General features: G+C 47.0%; 1 protein-coding gene and 1 long non-coding RNA gene across 3 annotated transcripts; both read left to right on the top strand.

The window, feature by feature from the left end:
- The first annotated feature begins 1,952 nt into the window (after window positions 1-1,952).
- LOC147964194 (uncharacterized) lies at window positions 1,953-3,654 on the top strand. Its single transcript, XR_015609022.1, has 2 exons — window positions 1,953-2,032; window positions 3,332-3,654. It is a non-coding gene; the product is annotated as an uncharacterized LOC147964194 (long non-coding RNA).
- A 4,678-nt stretch (window positions 3,655-8,332) lies between these two features.
- On the top strand, window positions 8,333-16,233 carry LOC125515793 (kinetochore protein NUF2 homolog). Of its 2 annotated transcripts, none has more exons than XM_048681294.2 (13): window positions 8,333-8,691; window positions 11,370-11,563; window positions 11,754-11,960; window positions 12,041-12,350; window positions 12,450-12,629; window positions 13,478-13,567; window positions 14,051-14,158; window positions 14,471-14,524; window positions 14,615-14,729; window positions 14,845-15,002; window positions 15,253-15,348; window positions 15,449-15,507; window positions 15,689-16,233. In XM_048681294.2, exons 3-13 carry the CDS (start codon window positions 11,785-11,787, stop codon window positions 15,801-15,803), a joined length of 1,461 nt encoding a protein of 486 aa, XP_048537251.2. In that variant the 5' UTR covers window positions 8,333-8,691; window positions 11,370-11,563; window positions 11,754-11,784; the 3' UTR covers window positions 15,804-16,233. The 2 variants fall into 2 exon arrangements, with proteins under 2 accessions (XP_048537251.2, XP_048537252.2); XM_048681295.2 differs by having other exon boundaries at window positions 11,406-11,563.
- Window positions 16,234-21,967: the final 5,734 nt, after the last annotated feature.

The following is a 21,967-nucleotide window of genomic DNA, read 5'->3' on the forward strand; positions in this document are numbered from 1 at the left end:
TGTTCGACCGACCGCCCGGTCGCGGTCGCCACCCGACCAGCTCGCCGGCGTCGTGGGCGAGGGGATAAGATCCCCCGACGCCTCAGGCTCCCCTCGTCCCCTCCCACTTGCCCTCGTGCTCCCCCTTATCCATTCCCCCTGCCCCCACACTCTCCTCTCCCCCGCGTCCGGATCCACCTTGCGGTGCGCCCGCGTCGCCGGTCATCTCGCCCTACCGCGGCCACCATGCGCCCCGACGCCTAGGACCGCATCCGCCCGCTTCGCCGTCATCCTCTACATTGACCGGTGCCACCCGTTGGAGCTCCTCACCGTTGCAGTGCTGGATCGAAACTTCTTCCTCCTCGGGACGCCGGCGAACCACGACGATGCCGGCCACCTCTGCTGCTCCTAAACCACTCGACGGGCCTCCTTGTGCCTGCTCGATTAGCGCCACTCCCTCTCTCTCCTTCTCCCCGCCTCGAGACGCCGCCGTAGGCCGTTATCACCCCGCGCCCGGAGCCACCGCAGCTCGCGTTCGCCACGGCTCTGCCGTGCTCCCCATGCCCCTGGTCATGTGCCCGCAGCTCCCCGACCCCGCGCTGGCCGCGCCGCATGCGCCCCGCGGCCCCTGTATCCGTCCCCGCACGCCGCTTACGGCCCTCCCGCACCCGGCACCCCGACGCATACCCTGTGCCTGCCTCCGTCCGACGACACCGTTGCCGCACTTGCCCCGCGCCCAGTCGCGCCCGCCGTAGCCGCGCTGTGCTGTTGTCGCTGCTACCGTGCTGCGCTCCACTCGCACCCGCTCGCCGTGCTGCTGCGACCTGCTGCTGCCGCCTGTGCACGCGCGCCGGCCGTGCCCGGCCCTGGGTCCATCAGCCTGCGCCCGGCCCTGCGTCCGTCTACCTGCGCCCAGCCGCCCTGCAACCGCGGCCTGCCTCGCCCCTCGCCCCGCGTCGCTCACCAGCCCAGCGTCACGCCGTGCAGCGCCGTGCCCCGCGCCCAACTCGTGTGCATGCCGCCGCTGCTCTTCTGAATCTACTGCTGCTGCTAATTAGTGTAGCTACTAGCTAGCTTTTCAAATTTTACACGGACTAACCCTTTGGACAGCCTCTAAACTGTGGCAAAACCACGATTAACAGGAGTAAAAATAATTTGACTAGGTAGAACACTTGTCAAAGCTCAAATGTTTCCATTGGACCAAATCAATTTGATGCATGGATTAATTCCTATGAAAATCACAAAATGCTATCTTTTCTCAACACAAAATAGAATTAATCCCTAGCACTGTGTGTGCGTGTGTGTATTCTATGTGTGTGGTGGCCGGCCGGCTCTCCGTTAGCTAATTAGTACTCCTACTAGTTAGTCTAATCGGCGGTTAGGCATAGTGTAAATGACAGGTGGACCCCTCCTCTAAATATCCACTTAAAAAGAAAATGCAAGATATGTGTGAATGACACCTGGGCCCATCTACATTTTTGACCAGTCAATTGTCAAGCAGTTGACTGTAGACTGCATTGTTGACTGAGTCAACAGGGACCCCTAGACCCATTGTCACCCTTCGGTGGCCCCGCTGTGTGCACTCTGCTGGGTGCACATAGCAATTTCCCCTTTTAATTCGAATTAATAATAAATTTAGAAAATGATTTAAAACTTTAAAAATTAATATAAAATAAATCGTAGCTCAGATGAAAAACTTTGTACAGGAAAGTTGCTCAGAACGACGAGACGAACCCGGATACGCAGCCCGTTCGTCCGCCACGCAGCCCTAACCTATCAAACTCGCAACTTTCCCCCTCCGGCTCCTCTGCCCGAAAACGCGAAACACCGGGGATACTTTCCCGGATGTTTCCCCCCTTCACCGATATCACCTCATACCGCGTTAGGGCACCCCTAGCACCGATACTTGTCATGTCATGCATCGCTATGCATCTGTTAGCATTGTATTTATTGTTTCTTCCCCCTCTTCTCTCGCTAGACACCGAGACCGACGCCGCTGCTACCCAGTACGACTACGGAGTTGACGACCCCTCTCTCTTGCCAGAGCAACCAGGCAAGCCCCCCCCTTGATCACCAGATATCGCCTATTTCTTCTTTATACTGCTTGCATTAGATTAGTGTAGCATGTTACTGCTTTCAGTTAATCCTATACTGCTGCATAGCCTGTCCTTGCTACTACTGTTGTTACCTTTACCTGCTATCCTACTGCTTAGTATAGGATGCTAGTGTTCCATCAGTGGCCCTACACTCTTGTCCGTCTGCCATGCTATACTACTGGGCCGTGATCACTTCAGGAGGTGATCACGGGCATATACTATATACTTTACACTGTTACATTATCTGTGATACTGTTCGGAGATGGGGGCTGAAGGGGCAGGTGGCTCCGTCTAGGTAGTGGTGGGCCTGAGTTCCCGACGGCCCCCGACTGTTACTCTGTGGCGAAGCGACATGGCAGGTTGAGACCACCTAGGAGAGAGGTGGGCCTGGCCCTGGTCGGTGTTCGCGGTTACTTCAAGATAACACGCTTAACGAGATCTTGGTATTTGATCTGAGTCTGGCTACTGGCCTGTACGCACTAACCATCTACGCGGGGAAAGTTATGGGCACTCGACGTCGTGGTAACAGCCGAAGCCTTCGTGACGTCAGCGACTGAGCGGCGCGCGCCGGATTGGAACGTAAGCCTGCTCTTGTATTAAGGGGGCTAGTTCTGCTTCCGACCGCCCTCGCAACGTGCAGGTGTGCAATGGGCGATGGGCCCAGACCCCTGCGCCATAGGATTTAGACCGCCGTGCTGACCTCCCTGTTGTGCCTAGGTCGGGCTGCAACGTGTTGATCTTCCGAGGCCGGCATGACCCAGAAAAGTGTGTCCGGCCAAATGGGATCGAGCGTGTTGGGAAATGTGGTGCACCCCTGCAGGGAAGTTAATCTATTCGAATAGCCGTGATCTTCGATAACAGGACGACTTGGAGTTGTACCTTGACCTTATGACAACTAGAACTGGATACTTAATAAAACACACCCTTCCAAGTGCCAGATATAACCCGGTAATCGCTCTCTAACAGGGCAACGAGGAGAGGATTGTCGGGTAGGTTTATGCTATGCGATGCTACTTGGAGGACTTCAGTCTACTCTCTTCTACAAGTTGCAAGACGGAGGCTGCCAGAAGCGTAGTCTTCGACAGGATTAGTTATCCCCCTCTTATTCTGGCATTCTGCAGTTCAGTCCACTGATATGGCCCTTTACACATATACCCATGCATATGTAGTGTAGCCCCTTGCTTGCGAGTACTTTGGATGAGTACTCACGGTTGCTTTGTTCCCCCTTTTCCTTTCTTTCTGGTTGTCGCAACCAGATGCTGGAGTCCAGGAGCCAGACGCTACCGTTGACGACGACTCCTACTACACCGGAGGTGCCTACTACTACGTGCAGCCCGCTGACGGCGACCAGGAGTAGTTTAGGAGGATCCCAGGCAGGAGGCCTGCGCCTATTTCGATCTGTATCCCAGTTTGTGCTAGCCTTCTTAAGATAAACTTGCTTAACTTATGTCTGTACTCAGATATTGTTGCTTCCTCTGACTCGTCTATGATCGAGCTCTTGTATTCGATTCTTCGAGGCCCCTGGATTGTAATATGATGCTTGTATGACTTATTTTATTTGTAGAGTTGTGTTGTGATATCTTCCCGTGAGTCCTTGATCTTGATCGTACACGTTTGCGTGTATGATTAGTGTACGGTCAAATCGGGGGCGTCACACGTTTTCATCATACTTTCCTGATAGGAACTTTGGAGTGATTCTTTATCGCATGTTGAGGGATTATTATATGATTCAATTAGTAAGTATTGTTGATAGATCACACTAGCAAAAGTATGAACCCTGAACCTTGTTTATAAGCATCGAGACGTCGTTTTTACACACTTTTGTTGCTTACTGTCTTTATTTATTCAGATTACAAAAAACTATATCTATTATCCATACCGCACTTGTATCACCGTTTCTTCGCCGAACTAGCTAGTGAAGCTATACTATTTACCATTGCATTGGGTGTGCTAGGGACACAAGAGATTTCTTATATTTGGTTCCACGGTTGTTTGTTAAAGACCATCTGCATCCTACACCTTCCACGGATTGATAAACTTTAGGTCATCCACCTGAGGAAATTTTAGTGTTGTCCTACAAAACTCTGCGCTTGGAGGCCCACCAGAGTCTACATGAATAAAGTTGTGTTGTAGACATCAGTGGCTTTGAGGTCTGATCTGACATCGATATTGGGGTGACGATGAAGAGCACCTCGGAAAAGGCTCAATACCCTACAAGAAAATTCCTCAATTAGAGGTCATCCAATAACCCGTTCATGAAAGAAGATGAACTCCCGCCAGAATTATTTCTGCAAAAAAACATATTAAAAAGTTGATGCACTCATCCGACTCCTCCAGGAGTTCGAATTGTCGGATCAAGCTCAAATTTCAAGGGGTTATCGCAAATACAATTCCGCATGATCTGAACGGTTGGATCTTCCAAAGGAGGTTGAAGTTGGCTGCTGGCCTCCTTCTGAACTCACGAGGATTTATTTCCAGATCTTATAGGGTCTCAATATATCAGATATTGTGGGAGATTCCATTGTTGGATCATGATGAAATTTGACAGGGTTGTTGTAGACTGAATTCCACACGATCCCACCAAAGGGATCAGCGAAACAATGCTCGAGGAGGCGAGGACGACAAAAACGAATTTGATGTCCAAATCATTCTACATGGTCGTACGAGGGCAATGATGACCTTGAGCCCCTGAGCTCCATGGATAGATTTCTATATGATCCTAGTTGAGATTGAAATTGATGTTGATGAAGATTCCCATCTGATCACTAATGATCCGACATGGGTCGTAGTTCTCCGCCTTGAAAGAGGTGACCAGTCAAGTCAGCAACGAAGATGGCGGCACCAAAGATGCAGATCCGTTTCGACGCATTGATCGTGTCGCACAGATCTAAACTTCCATCGAACCGCGATGATCACCTAGCAGGCCTAATACGTCTCCAATGTATCTATAATTTTTGATTGTTCCATGCTATTATATTATCATTATTGGATGTTTAATAATCATTTTATGGTCATTTTATATCATTTTTGATACTAACCTACTGACATAGTGCCAAGTGCCAGTTGCTTTTTTTTGCATGTTTTTACATCGCAAGAAATCAATATAAAACGGAGTCCAAACACGACGAAACTTTTGTGGGTTTTTTATGGAACAGAAGGCCACCAATGGGCCAGGGCAACACCTGGGGGGTGCCCCGAGGGGGGGGGGGCACAACCCACCAGGGCACGCCTGGGGGCTCAGGCGCGCCCAGGTGGGTTGTGCCCACCTCGGTGGCCTCCCGCACCCCGGCCCCTCTTTACCCTATAAATTCCCAAATATTCAAAAAAACCCTCGGGGTTAACCTAGATCAGAAATTCCGCCGCCGTAAGCCTCTGTAGCTATCGAAAACCAATCTAGACCTCGTTCTGGCACTCCGCCGGAAGGGGGGATCATCACCGGTGGCCATCTTCATCATCCCGGCGCCCACCTTGATGAGGAGGGAGTAGTCCACCCTCGGGGCTGAGGGTTTGTACCAGTAGCTATGTGTTTAATCTCTCTCTCATGTTCTTGATGTATTGGGGGCTTTGTTAATATAGTTGGATCATATGGTGTTTTCTCCTCTCTATCTTTGTTGTGATGAATTGAGTTTTCCCTTTGAGATTTAGTTTTATCGGATTGAATACTTTTATGGATTTGAGAACACTGATGTATGTCTTGCGTATGAATACTCGTGGTGACAATGAGGTATCATATTGATCCACTTGATATATGTTTTGACACTCAACTCACGGATTCCCGAGGTGACATTGGGGTAATCTACGCATAGGGGTTCATGCACGTTCTTGTCTTTGTTTCTCCCGTAGAAATCTCGGGGCACTCTTTGAGATTCTTTGTGTTGGATTTAGTATTATGAATCTGAAATTATTTGGTGTTATTTTAGTACGAACTCTTGGATAGATCGATCGGAAAGAATAGCTTCGAGGTGGTTTCGTACCATACAAATGATTTCTTCATATGTTCTCCACTAGATAGGATCTTTGGAGTGATTCTTCGTTGCACGTTGAGGGACGTTTATATGATCCAATTATATCAGCATTGTTGAGAGATTGCACTAGCGAAAGTACGAACCCTAGGCCTCATTTTCAAGCATTGCAATACCATTTTTGTGCCCGTTTACTATTTGCTACATTGCTGTTTTTATTTATTCAGATTATAAAAATATATTTCTACCATCCATATTACACTTGTATCACCATCTCTTCGCCGAACTAGTGCACCCATATAAATTTCCATTGTATTTGGTGTGTCGGGGACACCAGAGACTTTTTATTATTTGGTTGCAGGGTTGTTTGAGAGAGACCATTTTCATCCTACACCTCCCAGGGATTGATAAACCTTAGGTCATCCATTCGAGGAAAAATTTCTACTGTCCTACAAAACTCCACGTTTGGAGGTCCAACACGTGTCTACAAGAATAAAGTTGTGTAGTAGACATCAAGGCCCTGCATGAGTCATCGTTGATGTAGCAAAAAGAGATCTCGAGTTAGGGATCTTAAGATAGGCGTCTTGAATGATGGTAACAGGGACACATCATTTCACCCAAATTTGGGCTCTTCGAGAAGATAATACCCTACATCCTACTTATAGTTTATTGTGTTGTGTGGTGGAATACAAAAAATTCATGTACCTACCAAGAGATTGTAATGTAATATATTCTATCGACTAGCCCAACCTCGACTTATATAAGATACCATAGGCCTAGGATTATAGGAGTCCTAGTCAGTTACGTCAGTGGAGAGGAGTCCTCGCCAAATACAAAGTCATTGTCCTGTATGCTAAGGCTTCCTGTAGATCACCATGGGCCCCCAAAGTAGCCCAAAATGGAACCGACCTAGGGTTAGCCCAGCCCACCAGACCAGGAGTCGATATGGTGCCAGACCCCCTACGTGGGACACCATCACACAATAGTAGAGCATTTTCCCCGCAAGCAAACACCTGCTAGCATCGGAAGTAAGACTTTGCTTCCTTCACCCTCTCTATGCAACTGTGCAAAAACCATTTTTTGGAGCATCTCTAGCATCAACCCTATAAATAGGGCAGTTGCCTATTTTTTTTGTTTTTCAAGCGCTTGGAAGCAAAACGGCACTACAAAAGTCGCCGTAAATTGTAGGGCCGTTTCATGATGTTTTTCATATTCTTGAATTTTTTATGTTCTCGAACTTTTTCCAAATTGATGAACTCCTTTTGTATTTCATGATATTTTTTCAATTTTTAATTTTTTTTAAATAAGTTCATTTTTTTTCAAATTTTCAGAAATCCAGTGATCACGGGTCAACAAGTGAATGGCGAGCGAGCGAGCAAAGAATCAAGCGAGCGAACTTGTGTGTCCGACCAATCAAGCGAGTGTTGGTGTAAATAGGCTGTTCAATTCACCGTTTCTCGCCAATTCCATGGCGAACCGCGGAAGGGCAAATTGGGACCCCCTATATGGCGCGGTGCGTGTCAGGAGTCGTGCAAATGCGCATCCTCCCTTCCCTTAGCGCACCAGTTTGGGCCAACCCATTTGCGGTGCGGGATGTCCCTTGTTTTTTTTCCGCTTTTACATTTACATTTAATTTTCCTTTTTATTATATATTTTTGTTTTATTATATGTTAAAATGATTTAGGATTTCAAAAAGGTTCTAAATTTTAAAAAAATATGAATTGTGAATTGTCAAAAACAGTTCTTGAATTAAAAAATGTTCGTGATTTCAAAAGAATGAACATTTTTATTAGCAGTTTTTAATAACGATGAACATTTTTTGTATTTGATGAATAAATTTTGAATTCGAAGAACATCTTTTGAAATTGGTGAACATAATTTATATTCAAGAACATTTTAAAAAAAAAGATAAACAAATCTTGAATTTGATATTTTTTCTAATTTGATAATCTTTTTTTAATTTTATGAACAAATTTTGAATTTTGATGAACATTCTTTAAATCCAATGAACAAAAAATTGAACTCGATGAACAAAAAAGTCTTCAAGAATCTGAAAAGAAAATTCGCAAAAAAAGTGAAAAAGTAAATAATAAGAAGTATAAAAGAAAAATTAAAACAGAAAAGAGAAAGAAAAAAATGAATGGAGAAAAGAAAAAGAAAGGAAAAACGGAAGGAAAAAACCCGGAAAATGGGCCGGTCCATACGAACGCCCAGCGCGCTAGGGGGGTGTGTGCCAACCTGCCAACCTGCGCGTCGTATAGGATTCCCCGGGCAAATTGTCCGCCAAATTCCATGGCGAACCCCTTTCATCCCGCCGCTGGATTTCCTCCTGAATAGCCGAAAGCAGAAACCCGATCCCGTTCCCCGGACCCGCACAGAACAGAGAGGAGCTCGTCCCACGCGCCGCCACTCGATCCGCCGCTGACGTCCCTCCTCCGCCGCCGCGGCCACGGACGGAGGGTAGCCCGAGCAGCTACCGCACGTCCCTGCTCCGGTGCCCCGGCCGCCCCCCTTCGATCTCCCGGCGCGCGGACACCGGCGAGCTCCGCGGCGGTGGCGCAGCTGGCCTGAGCCCGAGCAGGAGCAGCAACTCACCCCGCTGCCCTCGCCCAAGCCGTTGGCCGTGAGCCCAGCCTCCTCCTCGTCCTGGAAAGGTGAGGCTCACCTCTCTGTTCCTTCTGCCCCCACTCTCAGATTGGTTTGGTGATTGCCATAGAAATTTCTCCGTGGCACGCTAGTGTTGTAGTGCTTCTGACTCGTGCTAGTAGTGGTAGCTGCGCTGGATCGTTGATTACTACTAGATGTAGGATTCATGTCCTGAAAAAGACGTCTTCTTATTGGTTGTTGGCTGAATCAGGCGAATTAAGAAAACATGGTAAAGTGAACACCATAACCATGTCAGCAAAGAGTATGGCAATGTCCATCCATTCTTTAGGAAAGAAAAGGATAGTTACTACCAGTTGTTGCACAATGTTGGATTTCTGCGCTATATCAAAATCTAGCCATCTCCAGTGCATCCTTGAGTCGTGAGGATGATGACTTCTTGTCTTTGCAAATTTAGAATGATATTGCCTGAGACTATCATATGAGTATGCATTTTGCTGCTGTTTTAGCTTGTTCATGGTAATATTTGAAACGTTGATGAGTTAATTTGAGAGCCACATTATATTCTTCAAGAGTTGCAGTTTATATTGTTGGCATTTACTTGTTCTATACTACACTGCTGGATTATTTAAACTCCTGTTTTTACTCAATTTGTTCTTCTTTGTGGTAGTCAGCTTTAGCTCGAACCGTCGTGTAAAATATTCAGATGTAAAAGATCTAGTTGGCTAGTTGCTTTGTCAGTGTAGATCCCTTTTGTGTGTCAAAAATATTTGATAATCGAAGAAGGCCAAAATTTTAGGACAATTTGAATTTGATACGTGGATTTGAAGTTTAATTTGATATGTGGTGATCTTGCAAATTTTAAATTCTATCCATAGTTCATGTTTTGTTTCAATATGTATGCAATTGTGGAGAAGAAAGATGTGGCTGGGTGCCCTATTTTACGGCAGCTGTTGGAGAAGAAAAATTTCTGGTGCCCTAAAACTGTTTTCCAGTCCCCAATTTTAGGATAGCTGTTGGAGATGCTTTAGGCGCCCGTGTTAGCACCTGGGTTGTACATGCCCTTAACCCCCCCCCCCCCCCCCCCCCAACATGCTTAATTAATTCTGCGCTTCTTCTTTGTTGCAACGTGCAACAGCAGAATCTCCAAGGAGCTACCAACAGACATCGCTGAAGCTAGTCGACACCTCAACAACAGTAAAGCTTGGATAAATTATTAAACAAGATCTAGGTCCTCTTTGTTGCGAAGCAAGCAAACAAACAAACAAACAATGGGCTCATTCTTGCTTACTTGATTGACATGCTTTGCTCCGGATTTGTTTAGCCACTTGCTTCCTCTCCTATGCTTTCTCTTCTGCAAGGCGTGGTGGGAAAGCAAAACAACACAACCAGATGTTCATTAATCATATTAATGCAGTTTTGCAAAAGCACCACTGCAAGGTTCTTGACCAGTTTGAGATTAAATTCATATCTGCGAGCAAACTTGTCAACCATCTCAATAGTTGGATTAGTTTTGCTATGTTAGCCCACACAAAGGATTTAGCTTTTGTTTTCCGAGACACGGGATCACTACATGTTCCCATTTGAACGTTTACGCGACAACATCGTTTTCTGTCTAGTGTCTACTTAGCTTTGTGTGTTTCAAATTACCTCCTGTCCAGTTCATAGGTTTGGGGTTTCCCAAACCTATGAAAACTCTATCTCCATTTACTGAACACCAAGGTCTGGCCCATCCTCAGCGCTCTCCGCAACCACGGCGTCAACCTCCACGATGACGGCAACCATAGGCGGCATGTCATCAGTGTGTCTCTTGAACACTGCCTCCGTGCACTAAATCTGTGTGTGTGCTATGTGATTTGCAATATGTAGGAGGCTGGTAATGAAGTGCAGAAATTTTGAGTGCTTTGATTGTGACATGATGTTCAATGTTGTCTCACTGTCCTAGTTCTCAGCTCCCAGCTTGGTTCATACTTATCAAGTCTGAACCAGTGAACATCTACAGAGGAAAATGATACATTTAGTTTGATTTGTTGCAAGGTCACTTCTAAAACTTAACTTGTATCTAAACAGGGGCAACCCTGCAGTATTTCTGAATCACAATTAAGTAAAATGAAATGAAATCTAGTAACAAAGTGCCAAAAGATCAAGCAGGGTCATTGCTGTAGTGGCATGGAAATTTACACTCCATGGCTTGTTGACACTTCAAACAACAATGCAATAATATCGGTCTTCAGACATGCATTTGAAAACTTAAACGAAGTTTTGATTTGCAGAGACAGGAGGGACCAGAGGTCTGCGTCACCGTTGCTCCCAATTTTGCATCCGTAGCTACTTCAGTTTTGAGTGCCACCTATTGCCTGATTATTATTGAATCAGTTGCGGGCTCGAGGGAAAAGATCAATGTGCTGCTCCTGTTTAGCGATAAACCAGATCAATTAATATCCATTATTCAATCTCCGTAAATCTCACATCAAAACAGCGACTTTGCAGCTATAACTGCACTAGAATATTAAGGTGTAGGAGAAATGATTCAGAACTGAGTTCCTCTGACTTTTGCATAGGATAACAAGTTGCATGTCTTCTCTCTCTATGTTTATGTTTATCATGTCCTTTGAAATTGCAGGAATTAGTTTTCTTTTCAATCCATGTGCATATTTACTGTCTGCAATGCATGACCTCTTGTCTAGTCGGCAGCATGTATTTCTAATTCAAACTTTGGCATTCTCAGCGGACTCGCACCTTGATCTTCACCACCCAACTGCAGGTCCTGCACAAGCGTGCTCAAGGGACTGTTCACCTAGTTGTGGAAGAGCTGGTTAAGGAGAGGGAGCTCCGTTTTGTGGCTCGGTTCACACCAACGCACACCCCCTCCAGGTTTTCCCTGCGCCTCCGGTGACCGCTTCTTCTTCGACTCCGGCATAGGTAAGCCACTCGGTTTCTCTCCTTTTCTTCCTCTCACGCTTTGTGTGCCAATAGCCATCAAGCCGTTGTAAATTTTATCCTAGGTTTTGGGTTGTGCTAATGGTATATGATGCCAACATGTGTACTTCTCGTCACCGTTTTAGTGGATTTATCCCTTAAGTGCTAATTTAGCTATGATTTTATATACTAGCCGGAGGAGCAGTAGGAGTGTCGGCAACCCGATGGCGTCCGGCTTCGGGTTCCCGATACTGTCACCAGCGGAGATCGCGGAGCAGCTGTTCCAGTACGGGATCGCCCCCGTCGCCAACCTCCGCCCCGAGAACATCGCCAGCCCGCAGCCTGACCTGCTCCCTGGCGTCCTCGCCCGCTTCTTCGACTCCTTCGTCGATGCCCCCGGGTAACAAAAGAAGCATGCCGCCTCGCCCCCCCCCCCCCCTCACTCCCTCGCTCGCTCGCTCACCGGGCTGGATTTCGCAGGGACGGCGAGGACGGGCTGCTAGGGTTCAGCGACCTGGAGGTGCTGGACAACCCGGAGCACCACGCAGAGGCCATCCGGGTGCTACGCCTCTACAACAAGTCGCAGGCCTTCCTCGACTCCATCCAGTTCAAGGACTTCACGCTCGCCGACTTCAGCCGCCCCACCCCGCGCCGCGTCGTCGAGGTCCTCAGCGCCCTCATCAACTTCCTCTTCTACAGGGAGGAGAAGGTCACCCTCCTGCAGCCAATCGTCAGCGAGACCCCCGACTACCACGAGCGCACTCTGGAGCTCAAGGCCAGGATGGCCCAGGTCTTCGCTGTTCACAGTTTCCACAGCTAATCTGTTCGTGGAAATGCCCACACGCTGATCGGAGATTCTTAGAGTTGCGTTCATGTTTCTCTCGTGCAGCTTCAGAAGGAGATCGGGGATCATGAGCTCGCGGAGCAGATGGAGGAGCCCATGGCCCAGCAACTGGAAGCGGACGTCAATGCTCTGCAGCAGAAAGTTCAGGTTTACAACAAGCAGCAACTGGCCCTGCGAGCAAAGGCCGCAGTCATCAATGACAAGAAAGAGGAGATTCACAGGAAGGTGTGCTGATTCCTACCTTGTGTCTTCTGTAGTGTCTCTCTCCATCCAAAAAACTAATTATTTTCTGTGGATTTCTGGCATCATGAGTTGCAAATAAAGTATAGTCCCTACTGAGAGCCAAGCATGCTACATGGTCTAGGAGTTTCTGATCAAAATGCATCACACATTGCCACATCAGGTCGAATATAAACAGCCTTGTGTGGTAGCCTTGTGCCTTTGGCATGGCTTCGATCCTGGTCTTCTAGATCAAGGCTAGAGCTAATTGGTCAAAAACCTCGCCTCCAAGTATGTCCTAGATGAATCTCGAGCTGGTTTTGATGCCAATAAACCCGGATCTCTCATAGGATCCTTTTTGAAACCTGAAAGCAGGAGATCTGCCATATCAAACTAAATAGGAGTTTAAAGTATCTTGAAAAAGTATGAGCCTTAATCACAACAAGGTGCATTATCTGCGATTGGTTATTGTAACATCAAGCAGTACTATATTTAATTACAGTGCCATAGATTTTATTAGACCAGGAGCTATTGGCCCTAACACATCTCCTGCTCCATCTGACTTTGATAAGCCATAAGCTCCTTCGTAGATTAGAAATGCTCCAGCCCTCAGCCCCACATAGGACAGGCTATCTACAATTTGCCATCTGCAAAGTGAACTGTGTGCGCATTGTCTTTAATACATCAGCCATTTACCCTTGAGTACTAACATCTGCTCGTCACCAATTGTTATTCGGCTATACTTTGTGAATGAGAATATTGAACATCTGATATATTGCTCTCGCTAACTTAAGCTGATAGTTTGAGCTCGCTGCATAATGTTATATTTGTTGCATTTATGTTTCCTGCTGCAGATAACCCAGGCTGATTTTGAGTTGACTAAACATGCCCAAGAAAACTCCAGATTGATGTCCAAATTAGTGAAGTCCCCAGAAAAAGTTCAGGTGAGACCTCTTCAATTTTATTTTATTTGTAGCAACAGGTTAGGTTCCAAATTTGGTAGGTGCTATTTGTCCGATGACCTGATGTTGTTGTGAATTAGTGACTATACGAGGAATTACCTATTTACTTGGACTTGTAATCTGGCTAGTACTAGGTGACTGCATATCTGCATAAACAGCCTGGTTGACCTGCTACCTTAATTTTTCCATGCATATCTGCATAACCTGCCTAGTACTAGGTGACTGCATATCTGCACAAATGGCCTGGTTGACTTGCTAAATTAATTTTTCCATGCATTTCGGCTCGGGGGGGGGGGGGGGGGGGGGCTGAAATCCTATCATTTGGTTCAATATCAAGCCTACCAGATGTACGGCCTGGTTAACCTGTGATTTACTGAATACAATTTGGACTAATAAAGGCATTATCATTATAAGGGATCTGTATAAGCTTGCATACCTGACTCTGGATTTTATTTCCTATTAAAGAGGGCCTTGGAAGAGAAGAAATCAGCCCGTGCTAAGTTGAAAGAGTCTGAGAAAATAGCAATGCAAAATGATCAAGAGAAATCTGCCGCTTTGGAGATACGCAACAAGGTATTCCAATTCCACTTTTCATCAGAATATGCCAGTTCTAGAAGGTGTTTTGCTTATGAACATTGACCACGACAACTGATTTCAGACTCTCTTCCTTGGAATTTGATAAAGAATCGATTGGCTACATGTGTTTCCCAGGACAATTTAGTTTCCTCGTATGATATATCTCTTTGATATTTTGGATTATCCGTTTGGTACAGCTGGTGCCTGGTGGTGCTACTTTGTATCAGAGTGGCACTTACTGCTGCCCCTAGTTGTGCTTAACCAGTAGATACCCCTGTAATCCCGTTCTAAACTATCTCCATCTCGCAGGCTCATGAAAAACTGACGAAACAACACTCTAAAATCCAGGATGTACATGAACAGGTAAGAACAGCTAAGGCATGATTGAATTCCATAGCTGGATTGATTGAATGACGAGAATGGTCTAACTCTTTTACTTTCTGTTGCTACTAGCTTGTTGCTGCTAAAACAGTTGAAAAGGAAGTTAAAGCTCGCAAAGCAAAGCTTAATGATGAAAGTGTATCAGTTATGTCATTCGACGCACAGATTGTTGATTGGCAAGGAAAAGGTATCTTCCTAATTTCTAAATTATATTTTGTTAGTACTGCTCAAGTATTTTATGTTGCTCCCTTTCTGAGAGTTATTATTTCCCTCACATTTTTGCATTAATCCCTTCCAACCAGTACATGAAATGGAGGAGCGTCTCAAGGGGAAAGTGAAAGAAAGGAATCAAATAATAGCAGATGAAAATCAGAAGCTGGGTGCTTTGAGCTCCGAGACTGAGGGTAAACTGCGGTGCCTTGAACCTAGAGAAAAGAAAGTAGAGGCAACGATCGCTAAGGTGATGTTCTTATTCTGAATATATTGCTTGTTCGAACTTAAAATCATTTTAAAATGAGAATATCATTAAATTTGGTGATCCTTGTGAGGCCTTACTAGCGTTTATTGCCGCTGTTTGTGCAGAAACATGATACTAGCTGTCCATCTCTTTGACTGTTAAACACTGCAGATTTAGTGACATTTTTTCGTCAACTATATCTTTTTTGCCTGAAAATAACTGACATATTGCATTTCTTTATGACACCACATAGGCTTCAAATTTGTGTTCGGAAGCTGCTTCATCAAGGACTGCTGCCACAGCAGAACAGCAGAAAATTCGTGCAAAATTCAACAGCATTGTGAAGGCGGTAGGTCTGAGTTAGAAGACTGCTTCGTAAAATCATTAATAAAGCATGCATCTTTTCAAAAATATATCTATATGTGCTAATATATTAATTCTTTGTGTAGTTCAACACCTACATGGATAGCGTCGACCCTTTCCTCGAGCGAGTTGAGGAGGTTGGCAGGTTAGACCACCGAGCTTTTGAGGCCTTCTAAATACCTTGTGCACTGAATCAAAGTGCATGACCTGTGACCAGAAGCCAGACTGAATATAGTCCAAGTCGATTTGTACCTGCTTCACAATGTAGACTTGCAGCCGGAGAATTTCATATGAGATGATTCGTTTTGCTGTTTCCAAATGTGCAGGCAATCGGCGGGGGAAGGCGCCTCTGCCCCCGATCCATCTGCTGCTGTCACAACAAAAACCACACCGAGAGCCAGCGCAATGAGCAAGAAGTCGAGGGCTAGGAAAAGGACATGAGCTGTGCTTCTTGCCAGTGCATGGATGGAATACCCAGTACTCCCTTGGTCTCGGTGCATAGGACATGCGCGTAGTTCTAGGGTGAATTTGACTAACTAAAAATGTGATATATCTCATCAAAAGCAGATCATTGGATACATATATGAATGTAGTTTCTAAATATTTTTTGTTAAATATAATACATATTAGCTAGTTAAATTGATGACCTAGAACTACGCACTTGCCCTTGCACCGGGACAGAGGGAGTACATATCTTTGTTTATGTGTGCATGATGCTGTAGTAGTGCCTCTAGCTGCTATTCATGTGCTGAATTATGTATGCGCTGGTTGGTTCGGATCGGGGCTAGTTATTGATTGAGGTGACCGAATGCTACGGGCTAATGTTATCTTCAATGTAAATATACACCGCATTTCTGGCACTTTCATTTTTGCTTTGGTTGTGACTTGTCATCAGATACGATTACTTTGTATGTCTAAACTTCAAACGTCATCATGCTTTGTATTAGAACTAACCTCTGAATTCCTGAAACTGACTTTGGAATCACACATATTATTAGTTCATTACATTCAGATAGGTTGAGCCTCAAAATAAAGGCTAATTCCTGAAAAAACATCATCTGACACTTGGTAGCAACGAGCCGTGGTCACGGGCTCGCCGTCCTGGTCATGCTGAGACGGAAAGAAGAGGCGAGGGCGGCTTTGAAGACTTTTTAAGCGTCTACAACTGGGCACGCCAAACCAGTCTCAAACATCCGGGCGAACGACCCGGTTACATTGATCAGAAAAATTCAACTCAGACATGCGTCTCAAATGGGCTCATACGCCTAGGCTGGCCGGCATCCCTCGTATCCAATCCAAATGTAGGATGGACATACTGATGCCCAGGCGCGTCCGCCACATCGAATCCGATAGGCCTACCCCCACAAACAGCACCAAATCTACCAACCCCCCTACTCCTGCCTTCCTCCAACCGTTCCGCTTCCGAGCCCTCGCCGTCCGTCACCCTTGCTCCCCACCCTCATTGCCGGTCCCAACCCGCCGCCCTAGATGTCGTTCAGCCCGTCCCCGACCGCCGCGACAGAGGCCGCGTCCGCCTCGTCCATCGGCGTCTCGTCCACCGCGACGGAGGAACCGGCGACGCCGGCAGCGAGAGAGGGAAGTGGCGGCGGCGCAGGGAGCGGATGCGGACATGGACGAGCAGCTGCCCCCTTTCCGCCGCCATGCCCGAAACCCCGCACCCCATCCATCCCGCCGTTGACAAGGTTTGCACCATCAGACGAGGTTTTGGGACAGAAGAGGATCCGACGGTCGGTTGGAGCATTTCGGAGAGCTTTCCGCCCATGCAGATGCCGCTGGTAGACGTCTGTCGCTCGCCATAGCTCATTCGGGCGCGGAGAAGCACGGGCACCGGCGGCGCCCATGCTACCCACGACCTGTTCGACGGAATGACACAACAAGACTCGATATGTTCTTGTTGCTCCTGTCCGATCAACTTTGCATATGCCATGTTCAGTGTTTTCAATAGACCGCTAGTTCATTTCGGACATGATAAATGCTTGTAAACAATGATCATTTAGGAGTTGATGATGTCGGACATGATCAATGATAATCAAGATCCAAACCAAATGGACTACGAATATGGGGATCCAACTTGCCCTTCATTTGAAGTTCGGACAACTTCAAATTCAATTCCGAGCAAGAAGAAGAAGGAGCCAAAGATTGCAAAGGCAAGAGATCCGGCATTCTCAATTTTCGAGGATATCTTGTTGGTCAAATCTTAGTTGACCACAACAATGGATCCACTATGCGGCACGGAGAAAAAGGGGAACAAGTATTGGGAGAATATCTGGAAGGAATATCATAAACAAGAGCAGTATGTGGAGCCCCATCCTATCATCACCAATTGCAATGTGGCATCTCTCCAACATCGATGGGGCATCACTCAAGGGGAAGTGAACAAGTACGTCGGCTACTACGCACAAGTGACGGCCGCCCTCAAAGTGGAATGGGAGTGGTAACTCACGTAAGCTATGATGCTCATCATCGGAAGTAGTAATTCCTTCGTAGGCTTGTTGGACGGTTATGGATGATGAGGACATCAATACCATTGTTACACCCACAACCCCTGCTGCTATACATACTAGACCAACCACTAGAGCTCGCGCACGCCAATTGAATTACCAGGTAGTTTCGTTTCTTGGTAACGATTCTAATGTTCATGAGAATATGATCCCGCCTAAATTGGATACATTTGTGTTGATTACTAATGAAAGGCCTAGCATGGACAAGAGGGATGAACACTGGAGCAGAAACAAGCATGGAGATGAAGGCGCACACGAAGGGAACCAGAACGGCGTTTCTGGTGCAAATTTCAGTACTTTGAAGCCTCCTTGATGACATACAAGGACATGTATGAAATATACAAGATGCCCTTTCATAAATTTTGTCCATAGCTTATAATAGGTTGAAGGAAATATTCCCTAGAGGCAATAATAAAGTTGTTATTTATATTTCCTTATATCATGATAATTGTTTATTGTTCATGCTAGAATTATATTAACCAGAAACTTGGTACATGTGTGAATACATAGACAAAACAGAGTGTCCCTAGTATGCCTTTACTTGACTAGCTCGTTAATCAAAGATGGTTAAGTTTCCTAGCCATAGACATGTGTTGTCATTTGATGAACGGGATCACATCATTAGAAAATGATGTGATGGACAAGACCCATCCGTTAGCTTAGCACTATGATCGTTTAGTTTGTTGCTATTGCTTTCTTCATGACTTATACATGTTCCTTTGACTATGAGATTATGCAACTCCCGGATACCGAAGGAACACCTTGTGTGCTATCAAACGTCACAACGTAACTGGGTGATTATAAAGATGCTCTACAGGTGTCTCTGAAGGTATTTGTTGGGTTGGCATAGATCGAGATTAGGATTTGTCACTCCGAGTATCGGAGAGGTATCTCTGGGCCCTCTCGGTAATGCACATCACAATAAGCCTTGCAAGCAATGTGACTAATGAGTTAGTTGCGGGATGATGCATTACGGAACGAGTAAAGAGACTTGCCGGTAATGAGATTGAACTAGGTATGAAGATACCGACAATCGAATCTCGGGCAAGTAACATACCGTCATACCGATGACAAAGGGAATAATGTATGTTGTCATTGCGTTTTGACCGATAAAGATCTTCGTAGAATATGTAGGAACCAATATGAGCATCCAGGTTTCGCTGTTGGTTATTGACTGGAGATGTGTCTCGGTCATGTCTACATAGTTCTCGAACCCATAGGGTCCGCACGCTTAACGTTCGATGATGATTTAGATTATGAGTTATGTGTTTTGGTGACCGAAGCTTGTTCGGAGTCCCGGATGAGATCACGGACATGACGAGGAGTCTTGAAATGGTCGAGAGGTAAAGATTGATATATTGGGCGATAGTATTCGGACACCGGAATGGTTCCGGATCGTTTCGGGTATTTTTCGGAGTACCGGGAGGTTACCGGAACCCCCCGGGGAAGTAATGGGCCTACATGGGACATAGGGGAGAGAGAGGGGAGCCCGCAAGGGTGGCGCCCCCCATGGGAGTCCAAATTGGACAAGGGGGAGCGGGGGGGGGGGGGGGGGGGGGGGCGGCCCCCCTTCCTTCTCCCTCTCCCTTTCCCTCTCCCTCTCCCTCTCCTTCCCTTCCCCCCTCTGAAAGAAAGGAAAGGGGGGGGGGGCGACTAGGATTGAGAGTCCTAGTCGGTTTCCCTCCCACTTGGGCGCGCCCCTAGGGCCGGCCTCCTCCCCTTCGCCTTTATATACGGGGGCAGGGGGCACCCCAAAGCACAACAGTTGTTTATTAGCCGTGTGCGGTGCCCCCCTCCACAGTTTACTTCTCCGGTCATATTGTCGTAGTGCTTAGGCGAAGCCCTACACGTGCCACCACATCGTCGTGCTGACAAAACTCTCCCTCGACACTTTGCTGTATCAAGAGTTCGAGAGACGTCATCGAGCTGAACGTGTGCTGAACTCGGAGGTGCCCTACGTTCGGTACTTGATCGGTTGGATCACGAAGACGTTCGACTACATCAACTGTGTTAACCTAACGCTTCCACTTTCGGTCTACGAGGGTAGGTGGACAACCTCTCCCCTCTCGTTGCTATGCATCTCCTAGATAGATCTTGCGTGATCATAGGAAATTTTTGAAATTACATGCTACGTTCCCCAACAGTGGCATCCAAGCCAGGTCTATGCATAGATGATATGCACGAGTAGAACACAAATAGTTGTGGGCGATCATAGTCATACTGCTTACCACCAACGTCTTATTTTGATTTGGCGGTATTGTTGGATGAATCGGCCCGGACCAACTGAGGGAGTCCTGGATTATGGGGTATCCGGACAACCGAATTATATCCTTTGGCCGGACTGTTGGACTATGAAGATACAAGATTGAAGACTTCGTCCCTTGTCCGGATGGGACTCTACTTGGCGTGGAAGGCAAGCTAGGCAATACAGATATGTATATCTCCTCCTTTGTAACTGACCTTGTGTAACCCTAGCCCCCTCCGGTGTCTATATAAACCGGAGGGTTTTAGTCCGTAGGACAACATTCAATCATACCATAGGCTAGCTTTTAGGGTTTAGCCTCTCCGATCTCGTGGTAGATCAACTCTTGTACTACTCATATTGTCAAGAATAATCAAGCAGGATGTAGGGTTTTACCTCCATCAAGAGGGCCCGAACCTGGGTAAAACATCGTGTCCCCTGCCTCCTGTTACCATCCACCTTAGACGCACAGTTCGGGACCCCCTACCCGAGATCCGCTGGTTTTGACACCGACATTGGTGCTTTCATTGAGAGTTCCTCTGTGTCGTCGCTGTTAGGCTTGATGGCTCCTTCAATCATCGATAGCGATGCAGTCCAGGGTGAGACTTTTCTCCCCGGACAGATCTTTGTATTCGGCGGCTTCGCACTGCGGGCCAACTCGCTTGGCCATCTGGAGCAGATCGAGAGTTACACCCCTGTCCACCAGGTCAGGTTTGGAAGCTTAAACTACACGACCGATATCCACGGAGACTTGATCTTCGACGGATTCGTGCCCCTGCCTAGTGCGCCACACGGTCACGATGAGCATGATTTAGCTCTGCCATTGGACAGTGTTCAGGAGATTGCGCCGGCAACTGCTCCGACCCTCAATTCGAAGCCAGTTGCGCCATCCATGGACAGGTGGATAGACCCTGCCACGGAGGCCATATCCTCAGCGGCGATCAAGCCGAGTATCGACCTTACCCTTCACGAGAGCCGTGATGCCAAGCTGCCGGATCCTTCCCCGGCCACGGACTCCGAACCGCCTGCGCCCGTGCCTATCGAATCCGACTGGGCGCCGATCATGGATTTTACCTCCATGGATATCTTTCAGCACTCGCGCTTCGGCGACATACTAAACTCATTAAGGTCTCTCTCCTTGTCAGGAGAGTCCTGGCCAAACTATGTCCGGCAGGATTGGGATGCGGATGACGAAGAAATTCGCCGCCCACCCACCACCCACTTAGTAGCCACTATCGATGATTTGACCGACATGCTCGACTTCGACTCCGAAGACATCAACGACATGGACGACGATGCACGAGGCGAACAAGAACCACTGCCCACAGGGCACTGGACAGCCACCTCGTCATATGACATATATATGGTGGACACACCCAAAGAAGGCAATGGCGACGGGACAGCGGAGGATGACCCCTCCAAGAAGCAACCCAAGCACCGACGTCAGCGGCGCTGCTCTAAGTCTCGCCAAAGCAAAAGCGGTGACACCGGCACAGGAGATAATAGCATTCCGGACAGTGCCGAAGACGACAACAATCCCCTCCAGAAAGATTTAGGGCAGGAGGATGGAGAAGCTAGCCCTCCCGAGAGAGCGGTAGATGGAGAAGCGGAGGATGATAATTACATGCCTCCCTCCGAAAACGAGGCAAGCCTCGACGATGACGAATTCGTCGTGCCTAAGGATCCCGTCGAACAAGAGCGCTTCAAGCACCGGCTTATAGCCACGACAAATAGCCTTAAGAAAAAGCAACAACAGCTTCAAGCTGATCAAGATTTGCTAGCTGACAGATGGACTGAAGTCCTTGCGGCCGAGGAATATAAACTCGAACGCCCCTCCAAGA

Source organism: Triticum urartu, chromosome 6A, assembly GCF_056163025.1.
Source record: "Triticum urartu cultivar PI428250 chromosome 6A, HENAU_Tu73, whole genome shotgun sequence".
Classification (NCBI taxonomy): Eukaryota; Viridiplantae; Streptophyta; class Magnoliopsida; order Poales; family Poaceae; genus Triticum; species Triticum urartu.